A 15,569-nucleotide genomic window follows, 5' to 3' on the forward strand; every position below is an offset into this window, starting at 1 on the left:
TGCAGAAGAATAGCTCCAGTTTGCAGAATGTTTCTTCGTAGTATTTGCATGAAACTTCGCATGAAATTCTTCCAATTATTTGCATTGTTAAGGGATGTTTAGCCATGTTTAATTGGAGTAATTTCAAAGCTGTTGTATGAATCTGCTTTGCTAAAATTGCGGAACCTTGTGCATGGAAATTATGCAGCAGACTATAAGAAAGGTTTTTCGAAATTTTCTTTGCATGAGAGATGGCCAGAATTTGTATGACTCCATTTGGAGTTGTTGGCCTGTTGAGTTGTGCTTGTCTTTGGTTTAATGTCGAAGCTTGGATCGATTGGCTGAGCTTTTTAATTGCGTTAGGAGTGCATTTGAAAAACCCGGAATGTTGCAAAGGGAAGGAACCAGTAGAAACAAAGAGTTTTTCCTACGCAGCATGCATGCATAAAGCTTCAGGAATTGCCTTTTACCCCTTGATTTCTATTAATGCCATTATGGCCCAATTCTGTTTTAATCTATTGCAATCAGGTCCTAGAGTAGTTGCAATTTGAACCATTACTTGACCTTTTATTATTTTTGGACCTTCGAAGTTCCTAAAATGTTTCAATTGGGCTTGAGTGATTAGTTAAAATTTGCTATTGGGTCCTTGGTAGTTTCTAAATTTGATGGATAATTTACCTTCTTTGCAACTATACATTATTTGATTTCATTTAAGTTGCAATTGGGAGGGATTTGATGATTTTGTTTATACTTTACTATTTAATTGGTGTCTTGACCCTTTTAATGTTTTGAAACTAATATTTCCCTCATCTCATTACCATTGCAAGGGAGGTAACCTCTATCTCCTTGATTTTATTTCTCCTATGTGCTCCTACGTGTTTTGTGTGAATATGCATGCTTTAATTCGCTTTTCATTTTATTAATGTTTAATTGCCTGTTTCGCTTTCTTTTTATTTCGCCTTCTTTAATTGGCAAGTCATTTGAGGGCACTTGAACCCCAATTTGTAATAGTTAGGTTTTGGTGCCTCTCTTGAAGACATGTCTTAGCTAGCCAATATAATAGTTAGGATTTACTTTTCTAAGTCTTCCCCTTTTAGATTGTAGTAGGCCCCCCTCAAATGTAATAGTTAGGATTTTTATTTACTTTATATTTGTCTTGTATGTTTTTTGCATGGTTATGTGCTATGTGTTACCGCTTTCTTAGGGCCTTGCATCTAGATATCATGATTATGTGTTACGTGATCTTATGTGCTTACTTGTTTTATTATGTTTTACATGATTAGCTAGTTATAATTGATGTGTGACGTCACCACACTAGTCCAACGCTAGTGTCCCTTTTTACAATTTCTCACTAGCCCAACGCTAGTGAGAATTCATAGATGTGAGTTAGTCCAACGCTAGACCCTTAGGAGCCCTTTACGCCTTAGTTCATGTTTGTGTGATCAAATCATTACATGTCATGCATACTTTTCCATTTTTTAGAATCCTTATCATTTTCATGTAATATTTCCCCAATAAAATATCCCTTACCCCTATGTACATGTATAACACTTAGATGTACATCTCATTTAGGAAATTAAGGATAGATTAGTGCATTTTGCTTGATTAGATTAGGAAACAACCCCTTGAATTTGAGATATGGACGAGTTTGGCTTTCTAGCCTTAGCACGCTCGTATTCTCTCTATTAAAGGAAAAATTGAGTCACGAACATTAGTCTCCCGTGCCCGACATGATGCACTCCTTTAAGACATGTATATTTGTATAATTATTTTTATTTCTTTTCTTTTCCTATAGTCTCATATTTTCTGCATTATTCGTGACCTCTCCAAAGAGTCATTATTGGGCATCACAATTAATATGATTGGCATCAATTGAGCTTTGAAGAGAAATTTTGACCCCCCGATGACCCCCTAGGTCTAGGGTTTGCATTCATATAGTACATCCAAATGTGATAAATCTTTAGGTTAAAACAAAGAAAATCTTTGACTAAATCACGCAACTAGCCTTGGCTAGGTCGAAAAGATGCCTCGGATTTTTGTCCTTGCCTTCCCTTTCTTCAAATGTGACTCCCGAATCTTTTTCTCTGATTTTCGTAGACTTAGGAGTCGTTTAAAAAGGGTTTTTCATGATTTCATCAAAAATTCATTTTTAGGAGACTTGGTACACATTAACCCAATACCAAGTGGCGACTCTGATTTTCTATGCAAAAACCCTTTTTTAAACTTTATTTTTTGGCTCAAATCGTCGCATTACAAGTCCCATTTAGGCCCACTTTCTTTTTAAATCAACAATTCATTTTCCAATCAAAAATTGAATCAAAAGCCATTTTTTCTAAACTCGTCTTTTATTACTTATTTTAAAAAAATGGGGCGCGACAAAACGGTTGTCACGTGAGAGGGAATCTTCTGGATCGACTGGTCCCAACTATCAGCAAGAATAGCATGAACCCAGAAAAGGCGTGCTTCCCTGCTCTAGCGTTTTGCTCCCCTCGCGCTTTCTCATTTCTTGCTTTCACGCCTTTCTCTTTCTTGTGCATTGCTTGATGATTGACTTCTTCAGACCACGTCTTCTCTTTACAACCTCCTGCCTGGCCACGCCTCCCTTTAGTTTTACTTCACGCCTTCTCTCCTTCTGCACTTCTTAGCTTCTTACTTCATTACAATTCCTCCCCCTTAACAGCAAATCTTGTCCTCAAGATTGAAATGTAGGGAACTATTTTTTAATCTGCTCAGCATCTTTCCATGTGGCTTCTGCAGGGTCCGTACCCCACCAGTGGATTAGCCACTGAGTTGCAGCAGCATTCTTCTTTTTTGCAATCCTTTTGTTTCGTACTGCTACTGGCTCCACCCTCCAATGACCCTTGTCATTTGTTTCTGGCAATTGGAGGGTAGGAGTGACCTCGTTCCCTACCTTTCTCTTGACCAAAGACACATGAAAGACAGGGTGGACTTTTGAAGACTTTGGCAGACTCAGCCTATAAGCTACGCTTCCAATCCTTTCCTCTATCTTGTATGGGCCAAAGTACTTTGCTGATAATTTGGTGTTTCCCCTCAGGGCTACTGAGCTCTGTCTATATGGTTGTAGCCGGAGGTATACCCAATCTCCTTCACTGAAGTCCCTTTCACTCCTCTTTTCATCAGCATATTTCTTCATCCTTTCCTGAGCCTGCTTTAAGTTCTGTTTCAGCATGTTATCCAACTGTTGCCTTTCCCTGATGTATTCTCCTACTGCATCCACCCTGGACTGTAGGTAAGGTCCTAGAGCTAGTTGGGGAGGGGGAAAACCATATAATGCTTTAAAAGGGGTCATCTGAATAGCTGTGTGGTGGGAGGTGTTGTACCACCACTCTGCCAAAGATAACCACTAGTTCCATCTCTTAGGTTCCATATGTGTCAGACACCTGAGGTACATCTCCAGCATTTGGTTGACTCTCTCAGTCTGGCCATCAGTCTGAGGGTGATAAGTTTTGCTGTAGTTTAATTTGGCCCCCAACATACTGAATAACTCCCCCCAGAATTGGCTAACAAATATCCTGTCCCTGTCTGAAAGCATGCTTTGAGGAATCCCATGTAATTTACTGACATAGACAATGAAAAGTCTGGCCCCCGTTGGAGCATCAAAAGGGTGTGCCAGGCTGATGAAGTGGGAATACTTGGTGAATCTTTCCACCACGACCATTATGGTATTCGTCCCCTCTGACTGTGGCAACCCTTCAATGAAATCCATGGTAACATGACTCTATGAGTGTTGAGGGATAGGGAGTGGTTGCAGCAATCCTGGGTAGGCCACATGTTCATCCTTGCACTTTCTACAGGTATCACACTCCAGAACTATCTTCTTGATCTCCTTGTATATTCCTGGCCAGTAGAATAGCTGTTTAGCCCTCAAATAGCTGGCTTGAATGCCTGAATGCCCTCCAAGTTGGAAGTCATGTAGTGCAATAATAAGTTTCTTCCTGGTGTCACCTTTGCCTTCCTATGACTAGCCTCTTCTTGTATCTGAGAAGGCCATCCTGGTTGGAGTAGTCTGGTGCTAGTGTGGGGGTTAGAAGCACCAGGGATATGGTCTTCTGAGCCCACTCATCCTCTTTATAACTCTGCATTACCTCTTTGATCCAAATAGGCACTGCACAGGAAATGGCTGTGCACTCCCCCACTTCTTCTCTGCCCTGTCTAGAATATGCATCTGCAGCCAGATTATCCTTCCCTTTTTTGTAATGGATCTCATAGCTTAGTCCTAGCAACATAGTGAGCCAATTCTGTTGGAGTGGGGTAGTGATCCTCTGATCCTGTCGGTACTTTAAACTCTGATGGTTAGTGTGTATGATGAAATGATGTCCTTCCAAGTAATGCCTCCATTTGGTTACAGCAGTCACTAATGCTAGCAATTCTTTCTCATAGATTGATAGCCCCATGTTCTTCAGCCCCAGAGCCTAATTGAGGTAGGAAATAGGTCTCCTGTTCTGCATGAGTACAGCCCCTATGCCAGTGTAACATGCATCTGTCTCAATAATGAATGGCTGGGTGAAGTCAGGTACTGCTAAAATAGAGGTGCTGCACATGGCTCTCTTCTGGTTCTGGAAAGCCTGTTCTAAGTCCTCACTCCAGTGGAAATTGTCCTTCTTCAGCAGGTCAGTCAAAGGCCTTGCTATGGCTCCATATCCTTTGACAAATCTTCTGTAGTAATCTGTCAACCCCAGAAATCCCCTCAGTTGCTTGATATTAGTTGGGTTCGGCCAGTTTTCCATGCATTCTATCTTCTTGGGTGTCGCGCCCCATTTTTTACAAGAAAAATAAATTGGTTTAAAAGGTGAATTTTTGATTTGAAAAATGAATGAAAAATATGGGTCTAAATGGGACTTGAAAGTGCGACGATTCGACCCAAAATAATAGTTTAAAAGGGTTTTGAATGAAAATTGGAGTCGCCACTTGGTATTGAGTTAAGGTGTACCAAGTCACCTAAAAAATAAATTTTTTGAGCAAAATTATAGAAAAACCCTTTTAAACGACTCCTAAGTCTACAAAAATCAGAGAAAGTGTTCGGGAGTCACATTTGATGAGAGGGAAGGCAAGGACGAGGTCCAAGGCACCCTCTCAACCTAGCCAAGGCTAGTTGCGCGATTTAATCGAAGATTTTCTTATTTTTTAACCAAAAGATTTATCACATTCGGATGTACTATATGAATGCAAAACCTAGACCTAGGGGGACATCGGGGGCAAAATTTCTCTTCAAAGTTTGAATGGTGCCAATCACATTAATAGTGATGCCCAATAACGACTCTTTGGAGAGGTCACGAATAATGCAAAAATATGAGACTCTAAGAAGAGGAAAAAAATAATTATAGAACTATACATGTCTTAAAGGAATGCATCATGTCAGGTACGGGGGACTAATGTTCGTGACTCAATTTTCCCTTTAATAGAGGGAATACGAGCGTGCTAAGGCTAGAAAAGCCAAATTCGTCCATATCCCATATTGTAACGGCCCCATTTTCCCCTAAGGCGAACCAGAGGGGTCAATGGGCCGCCTGCCCAGCTCTCGCCGGGACTCAGTCGTTCACTACAATCCTCAAATGAATTACAAAATATATATATTAAATATACATCAAAGGTTCCCAAACTTTACATATCAAAAGCGAAGAGTCCACGCTTCCACTGCGCCACTCTGATCCATGATCCCAACCATTATACAGGAGGAAATCCAAATTCAATCCATACATGAAATAATCCAGGATTAAACACTACAAGCCCTTCCTTCGCCTTGAGCCCTGTGGAGGGGAATAAAACATTTTGGGGTGAGCTAAAAGCTCAGCGAGTAACCAATAAAATCAGTAAGCAAATCAGTTTCACAGTCGTTCATTTCAGTGATGTCATGATTCCAAGATCAAATATCCATTTATTGCTCTCGTGAGCCAGTGAAATCGTTGTACTTAAACACCCAACGCTCCTAACAAACATTTAACAGTAAATAGTCAAAGGGGGAGCCATTTGCTCCAGATGAACAGTACACAGAGGTGGAGACGTTGGTGTTCAGCACACGAATTCCAAGTCCTCATTTAAGCCAAAACATGTCATGGGCCACATGCAAGCACTCATGATATGCAATCAAGTAAATAGTGCAAGAAACGGTTCATAAGTAACTTTGGAAACAGTTTAGGGTCACTCACCTCCACGGCTCCGAAATCATCCAATAGCCATTCAGCAAGCTTCAAGTAGTACAAAGGCAAGTCCAGCTAGGGAAGAGTCCGGAAATGAGAGTTAAACTCAAAACCAGAAAAAAAGTTTTGACATCGTTTTGCGGTAATGGCACAAAGTATGCTACGCTTATCGGATGAGGGTGTAAGACCCACCATCTCGAAGCTAAAATACAGGGCTACAACAATGTAGAAGGCCACTCAGTCCAAATCCTAGCACAACTAGGTCAAAAAGGCAGAAAACCAAGCCAGAATCGCAATTGCAGGTTCCCAAATCACACAAAACTGTAATCAGTCCAAGTCAGTCTATACAGGTCCAAATGCATTGATTCCAAAGGCATATGAAAGATAAGAAATCAAGCTACATTTCATCAGAAGACACCAACAGCAAAATCCAAATCAATTCCAGTCAAAACAGACAATTACTATCGCAGTTCGCACATTCTGTTCACCAAAAACAGCAACAGTAAAAACGGCATAACTCACTCTACACTACTCCAAATGCCCTGAAATTTTGCAGGCACTTCAAACTCATCAATACCTACAACTTTCATGTTTTGAGAAAAGTCCAATTCGGCCTCTATACATGACCTAAAATTTCGGACAGAATGTTCAACCAAGAACCCTAATTTTCCAGAAATTCTTCCAAATTCAAAATTGATTGCATTTATCAACAATTCACACCTACTAGAGTCAAAGCCCCTTATTACCAACCATAAAAAACAACCACACCATCAAGATCATATGAAACCAGAAAATTCCTGATAAAATAAAAAAACTCAACCAATTCATTCCAAACCATGAATTAATCCACAATTTCTCACACCATAGCCACCATTAGGCATAAAATAACCATCATTAAGTATAAGGGAGTAGTCACACATCACTTACCTAAGAAACAAGAGATGTAGAGATGTTGGCCACCTAAGACCTTCAAACAAACTTCAATAGACCACTCACAAGCACCCAAAGGATAGATTTTATGGAGTAGAATCTAAGTTATGTGGTTGGTTTTGGAAGATTGAGTGAAATGGAAGCTAGAAAGTTGAAGAATTTTGTCTTTCTTCTTGCTAGAGAGGTTCGGCCATCAAGGGGTGAAAAATGGTAAGTTTTTTGTGAATTTTGAAGATATTTAATCCATAAGTCAAAAGGTCAAAACCATGAATAGTAAATCATAAAGTCCACCCAATAGAAAAATGACACATGGCATCTCATTAAATGCAATTCAATCCTTTCTTTTCTCTCTCACATCACTCACCTCACACTCCTTTACTTATCCATTAACACCCGATAAATTTCACAGTATCCGAAACTTAACCTAATTGGCCGAATTTTTCCGAACTTTTCGCACTAGTGGGTCCCACGTCCGTTAATTTTTCAAAAACTCTCCAATACTAGAAAAATCACCTAAAAACGATAATTACTCATAAAATTCACCAGGAGAATTTTCCTAAGCCAGAAAATGCAGAAAACACCCGAGGAAAACATATTAGGGGAATTTACGAGTTCTCACACTCATTTTTTTTCGGGGCGTCACACATATCCAAGGGGTTCCCTAATCTAATCAAGCAAATGCACTACCCTAATTCTAGTGCCTATATGAAATGCAAGTCTAATGTCATGTTTCATACAAAAAGGGTATATATATATAGGGAAATTAGGGATAAGGGATATACGTATAAGGGGAATATCATACAAAATGATAAAAAGCCCTAAAAGGTGAAAAATATGCATGAGATGAAGTGTAGTCATACAAAACATGATCTAACGCGCGAAGGGCTCCTAAGGGTCTAGCATTGGACTAGCCCACATCTACGCTCTCTCACAAGCATTGGACTTGCAAGAGTTCGAGGGGACAACCATGACTAGCATTGGACTAGCCACGGTTACATGCATTTGCATCCATCATACATACATAAGTAAATGTGCATAATTAAAGCAAGTAGACATGTGAGTACGTAATTCACATAACACATAAGCATGCATATCTAGATGCCAAAACCTAGGAAAGCGATTAAACACATAGCACATAGACATGCAAAACACATAAGGCAATTAAGGCCCTAACTATTACATTTTTAGGGGGAAGGCCTACTACAATCTAAAAGGGGGAATAAGAATGAATAAAGCAACTAAATCCCTAACTATTACAATTTCGGCATTCAAGTGCCTTCCCAAATGAGCAAAAATTGAACTAAAATTGAAGCAAAAACTACGCAATTAAAGAAATAAATAAAGTGAAAATGAAATAAACACTTAAAGTCATGCAATTGCACACATAAGACACATATACACACGTAGGGTCAAATAAAGTCAAAAATAAAGGATAGAGTGTACCTCCCTCGCAATGGTTATCAAATGAAGGGAAAATAGCTTCAAAACAATAAAAGGGTCAAGGCACCACTTTAATCAAGAAATAATCATATGAAACGAGACTAAGCATGAAATTGAATCAATCCAAGGCATTTAAAAGGATGGTGATCAACCCACATAAAATTAAAGCAAGCAATGACTTAATTGCAAAAACTAAAGAAATTTGAGGGGTCAATTTAATTGGTTTTTCCAATTATTTGGGCCATGGTGAAACAAGAAGAGACTTGGAGGGTCAAAGTGCGATTGTTTTGGAACATTTCATGCACACTCCATGCAAGTTAACGTGGGAAGACGTTTTACAACAAAACTTCAACAACTGATGAAGCTCTTGGCAAGGTTCTGCCGCATATTTTCATGCACAAAGTTCCGAAATTTCAGCAAAGCAGATTCATACAATAGCTTCGAAATTACTCCAATTAACATGGCTGAACATCCCTTAATAATGCAAATAATTGGCAGAATTTCATGCGAAGTTTCATGAAAATACTATGAAGAAACATTCTGCAACAAACATTTCTGCTGAAAGCTTTCTGTAACAAATGCAAACTTCCTTCCATTCAAACATCCCTTAACAATTTAAACCGAACCAAAAACTGGAATCAAAGCAACAAGATAACAAAGCTTTCTTCCCACTTTTATCCTAAAATCTTGATGTTTATACTCCAAAAAATTAAACCGAAGGTAAATGACAAAGTTCTGCAATTTCTTTCGGCAAGCTCTGCTGCGTTTTCCGAACATAAATCTCAGAATCTAATACCACTTTGATCAGACTTTCTCAAATCCACACCCAAGTTTTAAATTAAACCACATAACACATGACTTTGGCATTCAAACAAGTAAAAACTTAGAAAGAAATGCATGCATACGAAGCTTTCCTTATTTCTGCTGGTTCCTTTTACTTGTAACATGTTTGAGCTTTTCAAACATGCAATTTCCCATCCCTCCTAACGCAACTAACATCTCCACTAACCAAACGTTCAGATTAAACAGCAAGACAGACAAACTTTCTTTTCATCTCTGAACACCAGAATCTAGAGAGCAAGAGCATGCAAATCTAGCCAACCGAACTTCTGGAAAAAAAACGTAAAAGCAGGATAACACACAGAGAATCATTTCAACATTCTGCAAAACTCAATGCTTCCCTCCTTACCCCAAAGCTGAACCCAAAATAAGTAGAAGAAAAGAGCCTATATACACACGGAACTGGTATTGCCTATGAACACCAAATTCTGCAAACCCATCCTTCGGCCGAATAAAAACCTCAAACAGATAAAAAATGACGACAGCTACAAACAATGTTATTATTGAGACCAACCCTTATGTTACACTTTGCTGCAAATAAGTTGCAGCAGACGCATACAATGGCATCTCCATCCCAACAACAAACAGACCCAAAAGTATAATCAAGCCAAACCAGAACCCCAGCTACCCGAAAACCAGTCTAGTGACATAGCCGCAACAAATCGAGAGTTTCGAAATTATTGCAGCAGATTTTCATGCACATTATCTTAACCCAACACAATCTTAAACCAAAAAACCTCATGCAATCTACCCCCCGGGCCGAATGGACAAAGCTGCAGCAGAGACATCATGCACAGGGCAATCATGGAACAACAGGAACCCCGACAAGAGAGCAAAGCCCACAGATTCAATGAACAAGTTCAATCAAGACTTCGTTTTTCTACCACTCTGACTGGACAATTCTTAAACTAAGCAACCAAAGCCATGGCAGTTCAAACAACAACGGAAAAGGAAAGAAAAACAACAAACAAAAGGGAAAAATGCAGTCTAGTCGAATGGGCAAGGTTGTAGCAGAGTTTCTCCCTTGAATTTCTGCAACCCAAACCAAACCCATTATTCTGTCTCATACAATCTTCAAATCCCAGCATAGCAACCGAAGAGAGACTCGACCAAGCTACCAAATTGAATAGAAAAAGGAACAGCTCTTTGGCCCAAAAATGAACGGAAGGAAAAGTGTGGGAAACAACAGGGAACAGGCAACCATAAACATTCAGTCACGACCAAATCTTGAAGCGAGCAGGAAGAAAAAAAAAGAAAACGAAGATTACCTCTTCACTGCCCTCGGACCCGAAACTGCAGCCGGCACCCGCAAGAGATTGAACACGCTCCACCAGAGATCGAAGGAGACGAATTTGCAGACTTCGGTGAAGAGAACGCGAGCTAAAGATTCTGGCCTCTGGGGTTTCTTCTCTTCGTTAGCCGTCCAGACTTTACTCCTCTCGGTTTTTTTTAGCCGCCGCCCCTTTTCTTTCTTCCTTTCTGCTGTCTTTCCCCCCCCCCCGCCGTCACAGAACACCTTCACTCTCTCTCGTTTCCTTACCCAACCAGCCGCCCTCCAACTCTCTTCATTTTTCTCTCCAGCCGCCAACTTCAGACCTCCGCCCTTCTACTGGTTTTTTCTCTCAGCCCTCACCAAACTCCTTTTGTGAGCTCCCTTTTCAGCCGTCCTCCTCTCCGTAGCCTTCTTGCCCTTTTTCCTTTCGGTCTCCCTCTTATTTTTCTTTTTCCCCGTCACCCAACCCCTTTTGGCTGCGGCTCTATCTCAGCCTTTTTATATCAAGTAGGAAAAACCCTAAACCCTCATTTCAACGGTCACAAGCAAACCTCAGCTCCAAACCTTCTCTGTGGTCATCCGATTGAACTCTTGCATAAAACAACTTTTTTCTTTTTCTTTTTTTTTTAATTTATATTATAATAATGAACCAAATAAATAAAGAAAATTAACAATTTAAATAAAAATCAGATAAAATGAACAAAACTATGAATAAAAGATAAAAACAAAAATGCTAATAATTTTCTTCTCTTTTTCCAAAAAATTATATGCTAAAATGACTTAAAACAAAAAAAAATAAAAGACTACAAATAAATAAAAACTAACATGAAAAATAAAAATAATAGTAAATAAAAATACACTAAAAATTTGGTGTCTACATTGGGGTCAGCCTGAACTCCTTCTGCTGATATTATGTGTCCCAAGTACTCCACCTGCAGCTGAGCAAATGAACATTTGCTCATTTTGGCATACAACTGGTGCTGCCTCAGAATACTCATTACCTCCTTTACATGTTTCACATGCTCCTCCAGTGTTGGGCTGTAGACCAGGATGTCATCGAAGAACACCAGCACATGCTTCCTCATCTGTTCTTGGAAGACCTGGTTCATCAAGCTCTGAAAGGTTGCTGGTGCATTGGTTAAGCCAAATGGCATAACCTTGAACTCATAGAGCCCTTGGTGACTTCTGAAGGCTGTCTTTGAAATGTCCTCCACTTTGACTCTGATTTGAAAGTAACTTGCTCTCAAGTCAATTTTAGTGAAGTACCTGGCTCCATGCAATTCATCTATTAATTCTTCAATCAGAGGCATGGGGAACTTGTTCTTTACTGTTAGCTCATTCAGTTGCCTGTAGTCCACACAGAATCTCCATGACCCATCTTTCTTCTTGACTAGCAGTACTGGTGAGGCAAAAGGGCTACTACTAGGCTGTATGATGCCTAGTTCCTGCATTTCTCTCACCAATCTTTCAATCTCTGTCTTCTGTACGTAGGGGCACCTGTATGGCCTCACTTGAAAAGGATTTGCACCCTCCTTGAGGACAATCTGATGTTCATGGCCCCTGGTTGGGGGCATTCCCTTAGGCTCCTCAAAGACATCCTTGTATTGATCTAGTACTTGCCTGATTTTAGCAAGTAACTGTCCTGGATTTTCTTCTTCTTCTACTGCCACCAGCTGGGCCACCACCCCATAGGCGTGCTTCCTCAGCCACTTTGCCAACTTACCTCCCTTAAGCCCCCTTAACGTGGTGCTGCCCCATCAGTACTACTTCTTGTTTTCCCTGGTGGATTTTCATATTGAGTTCCCTGAAATTGAACTCTATAGGACAGTGATTGGCCAACCAATCCACCCCAAGGGTCATGTCACAGCCCCCCAACCTTAGAGTATTAAAGGTATGTTGGAATTGATGACCCTGCATTTCCCACTGCAGAGGCTTATCCAGTCCCTAGGAATCCATCTTTTCTCCATTGGCCACATTGACTACCAAGTTTGGTCCCTGAGTACCTAGTTTTAACTCTCTTGCCAGTTGCTCATCCAGGAAATAGTGGGTACTGCCACTGTCTATTAGTGTAGTGACTTGTCTCCCCTTAACCAATCCCTTCAATTTTATAGTTTTGTGACTTGTCCCTCCAGCCAAGGCATGGATGGACACCTCTATGTGTTCATATGCTAGTTCCCCATTAATGCAATCACAATAAACTTCTTCCTCTATAATCTCAGCCTCCTCAGCTTACAAGAAATGCACATGTGATTGTTTGCATACGCGGGCCAAGGTATAAGGTTCCGCACATTTATAACATAGCCCCTTTTCACTCCTCAGGTTAAATTCTGTGGGGGATATTCTTTTGAACTGGTTCTGATTGGTTGTATTCTTGTCGTGGAATTTGTTGGTGTGCTTGGGGTGGTTTTGGTTCCATCTGAGATGTGGTGTTATTTTACTGGGAGCTCTTTGGTTACTGGAACTAGTACTGACAGGTTTCTGCATTTTTCTGGATAGCCTTGAGGTTCTTTTCTTGGAGTTTTGCCATTTCAATAGCAACAGCTAAGGTTTCAGGTTTGGACATCTTAACCATATTAACTACCTTCTCCTTTAGTCCACTCATAAAGCATGCTTTGTAATATGAATCAGATAAGTGGGGTAAAGATGGCATTACCAGGGTTTTGAGCATGTCAAATTTTTCAAGGTATTCAGCCACGGATCTAGACTGCACCAGCTTGTTGAATTCTTCAATGGCCTCCTCTGGACTCCCTTCTCCGAACCTGATACACAGAGCAGTAGATAATTCTGATCAAGGAATGGTCTCCCTCCCATGGAAGACTCCATGGAACCAGATGTCAGTTCTGTCTCTGAAATAGAGTTCAGCCACCTCAGCCTTCATGTCCCCCTCTATCTCATTTATTTTGAAGTATTTGTTAGCCTTCCTGATCCACTCCCTTGGATTATCGCCATCAAAAATTGGCAGATCCATTTTAGGCAGCCTGCCACTGGTTCTGGTCTCTCTCTTACTGACTGCTTCCTTCTGTGATTCCATCCTGGATTCGTTTGGTCTAGCCTCTCCTTTTGAGTTGCTACTTCCCTCTAGCTCCTTCTCACGGTCACTGACCTTGGCCATCAATTGTGCTATCATGTTCATCATCCCTTCATACTTTTGATCCAATCCTTTCAGTAGTTTTTCAGTAGCATCTTGTCTGAACTCCATTGTCCTGATGGCTTGTTCCATTCCCTCATTTTTGTTGGTAAAAGTCCTGACCACACTCCCTAACTCCACTATGTCTCTTCTCAACGTTTCATCCTGGTTTTTTGTCATCCCTATGGCTCGAAATCGAGCTCTGACACCACTGTTGTGGAACAGAGCCAGAAATGTTATAGGAATAGAAGTATTGGATTGACAGAAAAGAATAATCTATACTCAAGCTGAATCGAATTCAATAAACACCTCCATTTTTATTGATAAGCTTCAAATTGGTTACAGAAAAGGAATTGGCGGGAAAAGGAAGAAGAGGAAAGAAGAAGGCTGGAAGAACTTGGGTAAAAAGTTAACAGAAGGGATATTCTCCTTTCTGATTACAATAACAAAGATTTTAACTGAATGAATCCTAAAGAATTACATGATCATATCATTTATAGAAAGCTATTCTAACCAATTCCTCCCACTTGCTAATGAAGCGGTTGTCACGTGAGAGGGAATCTTCTAGATCGACTGGTCCCAACTATCAGCAAGAATAGCATGAACCCAGAAAAGACGTGCTTCCCTGCTCGCGCCTTTTGCTCCCCTCGCGCCTTCTCCTTTCTTGCTTTCACGCCTTTGTCTTTTTTGTGCACTGCTTGATGATTGACTTCTTCAGACCACGTCTTCTCTTTACAACCTCCTGCCTGGCCACGCCTCCCTTTAGTTTTACTTCACGCATTCTCTCCTTCTGCACTTCTTAGCTTCTTACTTCATTACAATTCCTCCCCCTTAACAGCAAATCTTGTCCTCAAGATTGAAATGTAGGGAACTGTTTTTTAATCTCCTCAGCATCTTTCCATGTGGCTTCTGCAGGGTCCGTCCCCACTAGTGGATTAGCCACTGAGTTGCAACATCATTCTTCTTTTTTGCCATCCTTCTGTTTCGTACTGCTACTGGCTCCACCCTCCAATGACCCTTCTCATTTGTTTCTGGCAATTGGAGGGTAGGAGTGACCTCGTTCCCCACCTTTCTCTTGACCAAAGACACATGAAAGACAAGGTGGACTTTTGAAGACTTTGGCAGACTCAGCCTACAAGCTACACTCCCAATCCTTTTCCTCTATCTTGTATGGGCCAAAGTACTTTGCTGATAATTTGATGTTTCCCCTCAGGGCTACTGAGCTCTGTCTATATGGTTGTTACCGTAGGTACACCCAATCTCCTTCACTGAAGTCCCTTTCACTCCTCTTTTCATCAGCATATTTCTTCATCCTTTCCTGAGCCTGCTTTAAGTTCTGTTTCAGCATGTTATCCAACTGTTGCCTTTCCTTGATGTATTCTCCTACTGCATCCACCCTGGACTGCAGGTAAGGTCCTAGAGCTAGTTGGGGAGGGGGAAAACCATATAATGCTTCAAAAGGGGTCATCTGAATAGTTGTGTGGTAGGAGGTGTTGTACCACCACTGATGAGAACATGAAGACCCAAGGCCCATTTAAATACATGAGGAATTGGGAGATTCAAGTGAAGGCTAGTTGATTGCACGAATGCTTGAGTTTAGCAGGATTATTTGATTTCCCTCGTTGATTTTGGTTATTTCTCGCTTTAGAAAGTCGGCCAACCTGTCTTCAAATGGTTGACACTTGTAGCCTTATCCTAGGTAATTAAGCTAGTTTAATTGCGGCCCATTTGTTAGTAAGTAAGGCCCAAAATCTTTCTTAAGTATGAAGGGTTAGTTTGGTCAACTTTTGGATTAGGGTTAATACTTGTAAGGGCTATAAAT

General features: G+C 40.6%; 1 protein-coding gene across 1 annotated transcript; it reads right to left on the bottom strand.

Annotated features, from left to right (window-relative positions):
* Window positions 1-4,412: 4,412 nt before the first annotated feature.
* LOC140038458 (uncharacterized mitochondrial protein AtMg00860-like) lies at window positions 4,413-4,727 on the bottom strand. The gene has a single exon (XM_072083818.1). The coding sequence runs from the start codon at window positions 4,725-4,727 to the stop codon at window positions 4,413-4,415; it is 315 nt and encodes a 104-aa protein (XP_071939919.1).
* Window positions 4,728-15,569: the final 10,842 nt, after the last annotated feature.

The sequence above is a fragment of the Coffea arabica genome, chromosome 3e, assembly GCF_036785885.1.
Source record: "Coffea arabica cultivar ET-39 chromosome 3e, Coffea Arabica ET-39 HiFi, whole genome shotgun sequence".
Taxonomy (NCBI): domain Eukaryota; kingdom Viridiplantae; phylum Streptophyta; class Magnoliopsida; order Gentianales; family Rubiaceae; genus Coffea; species Coffea arabica.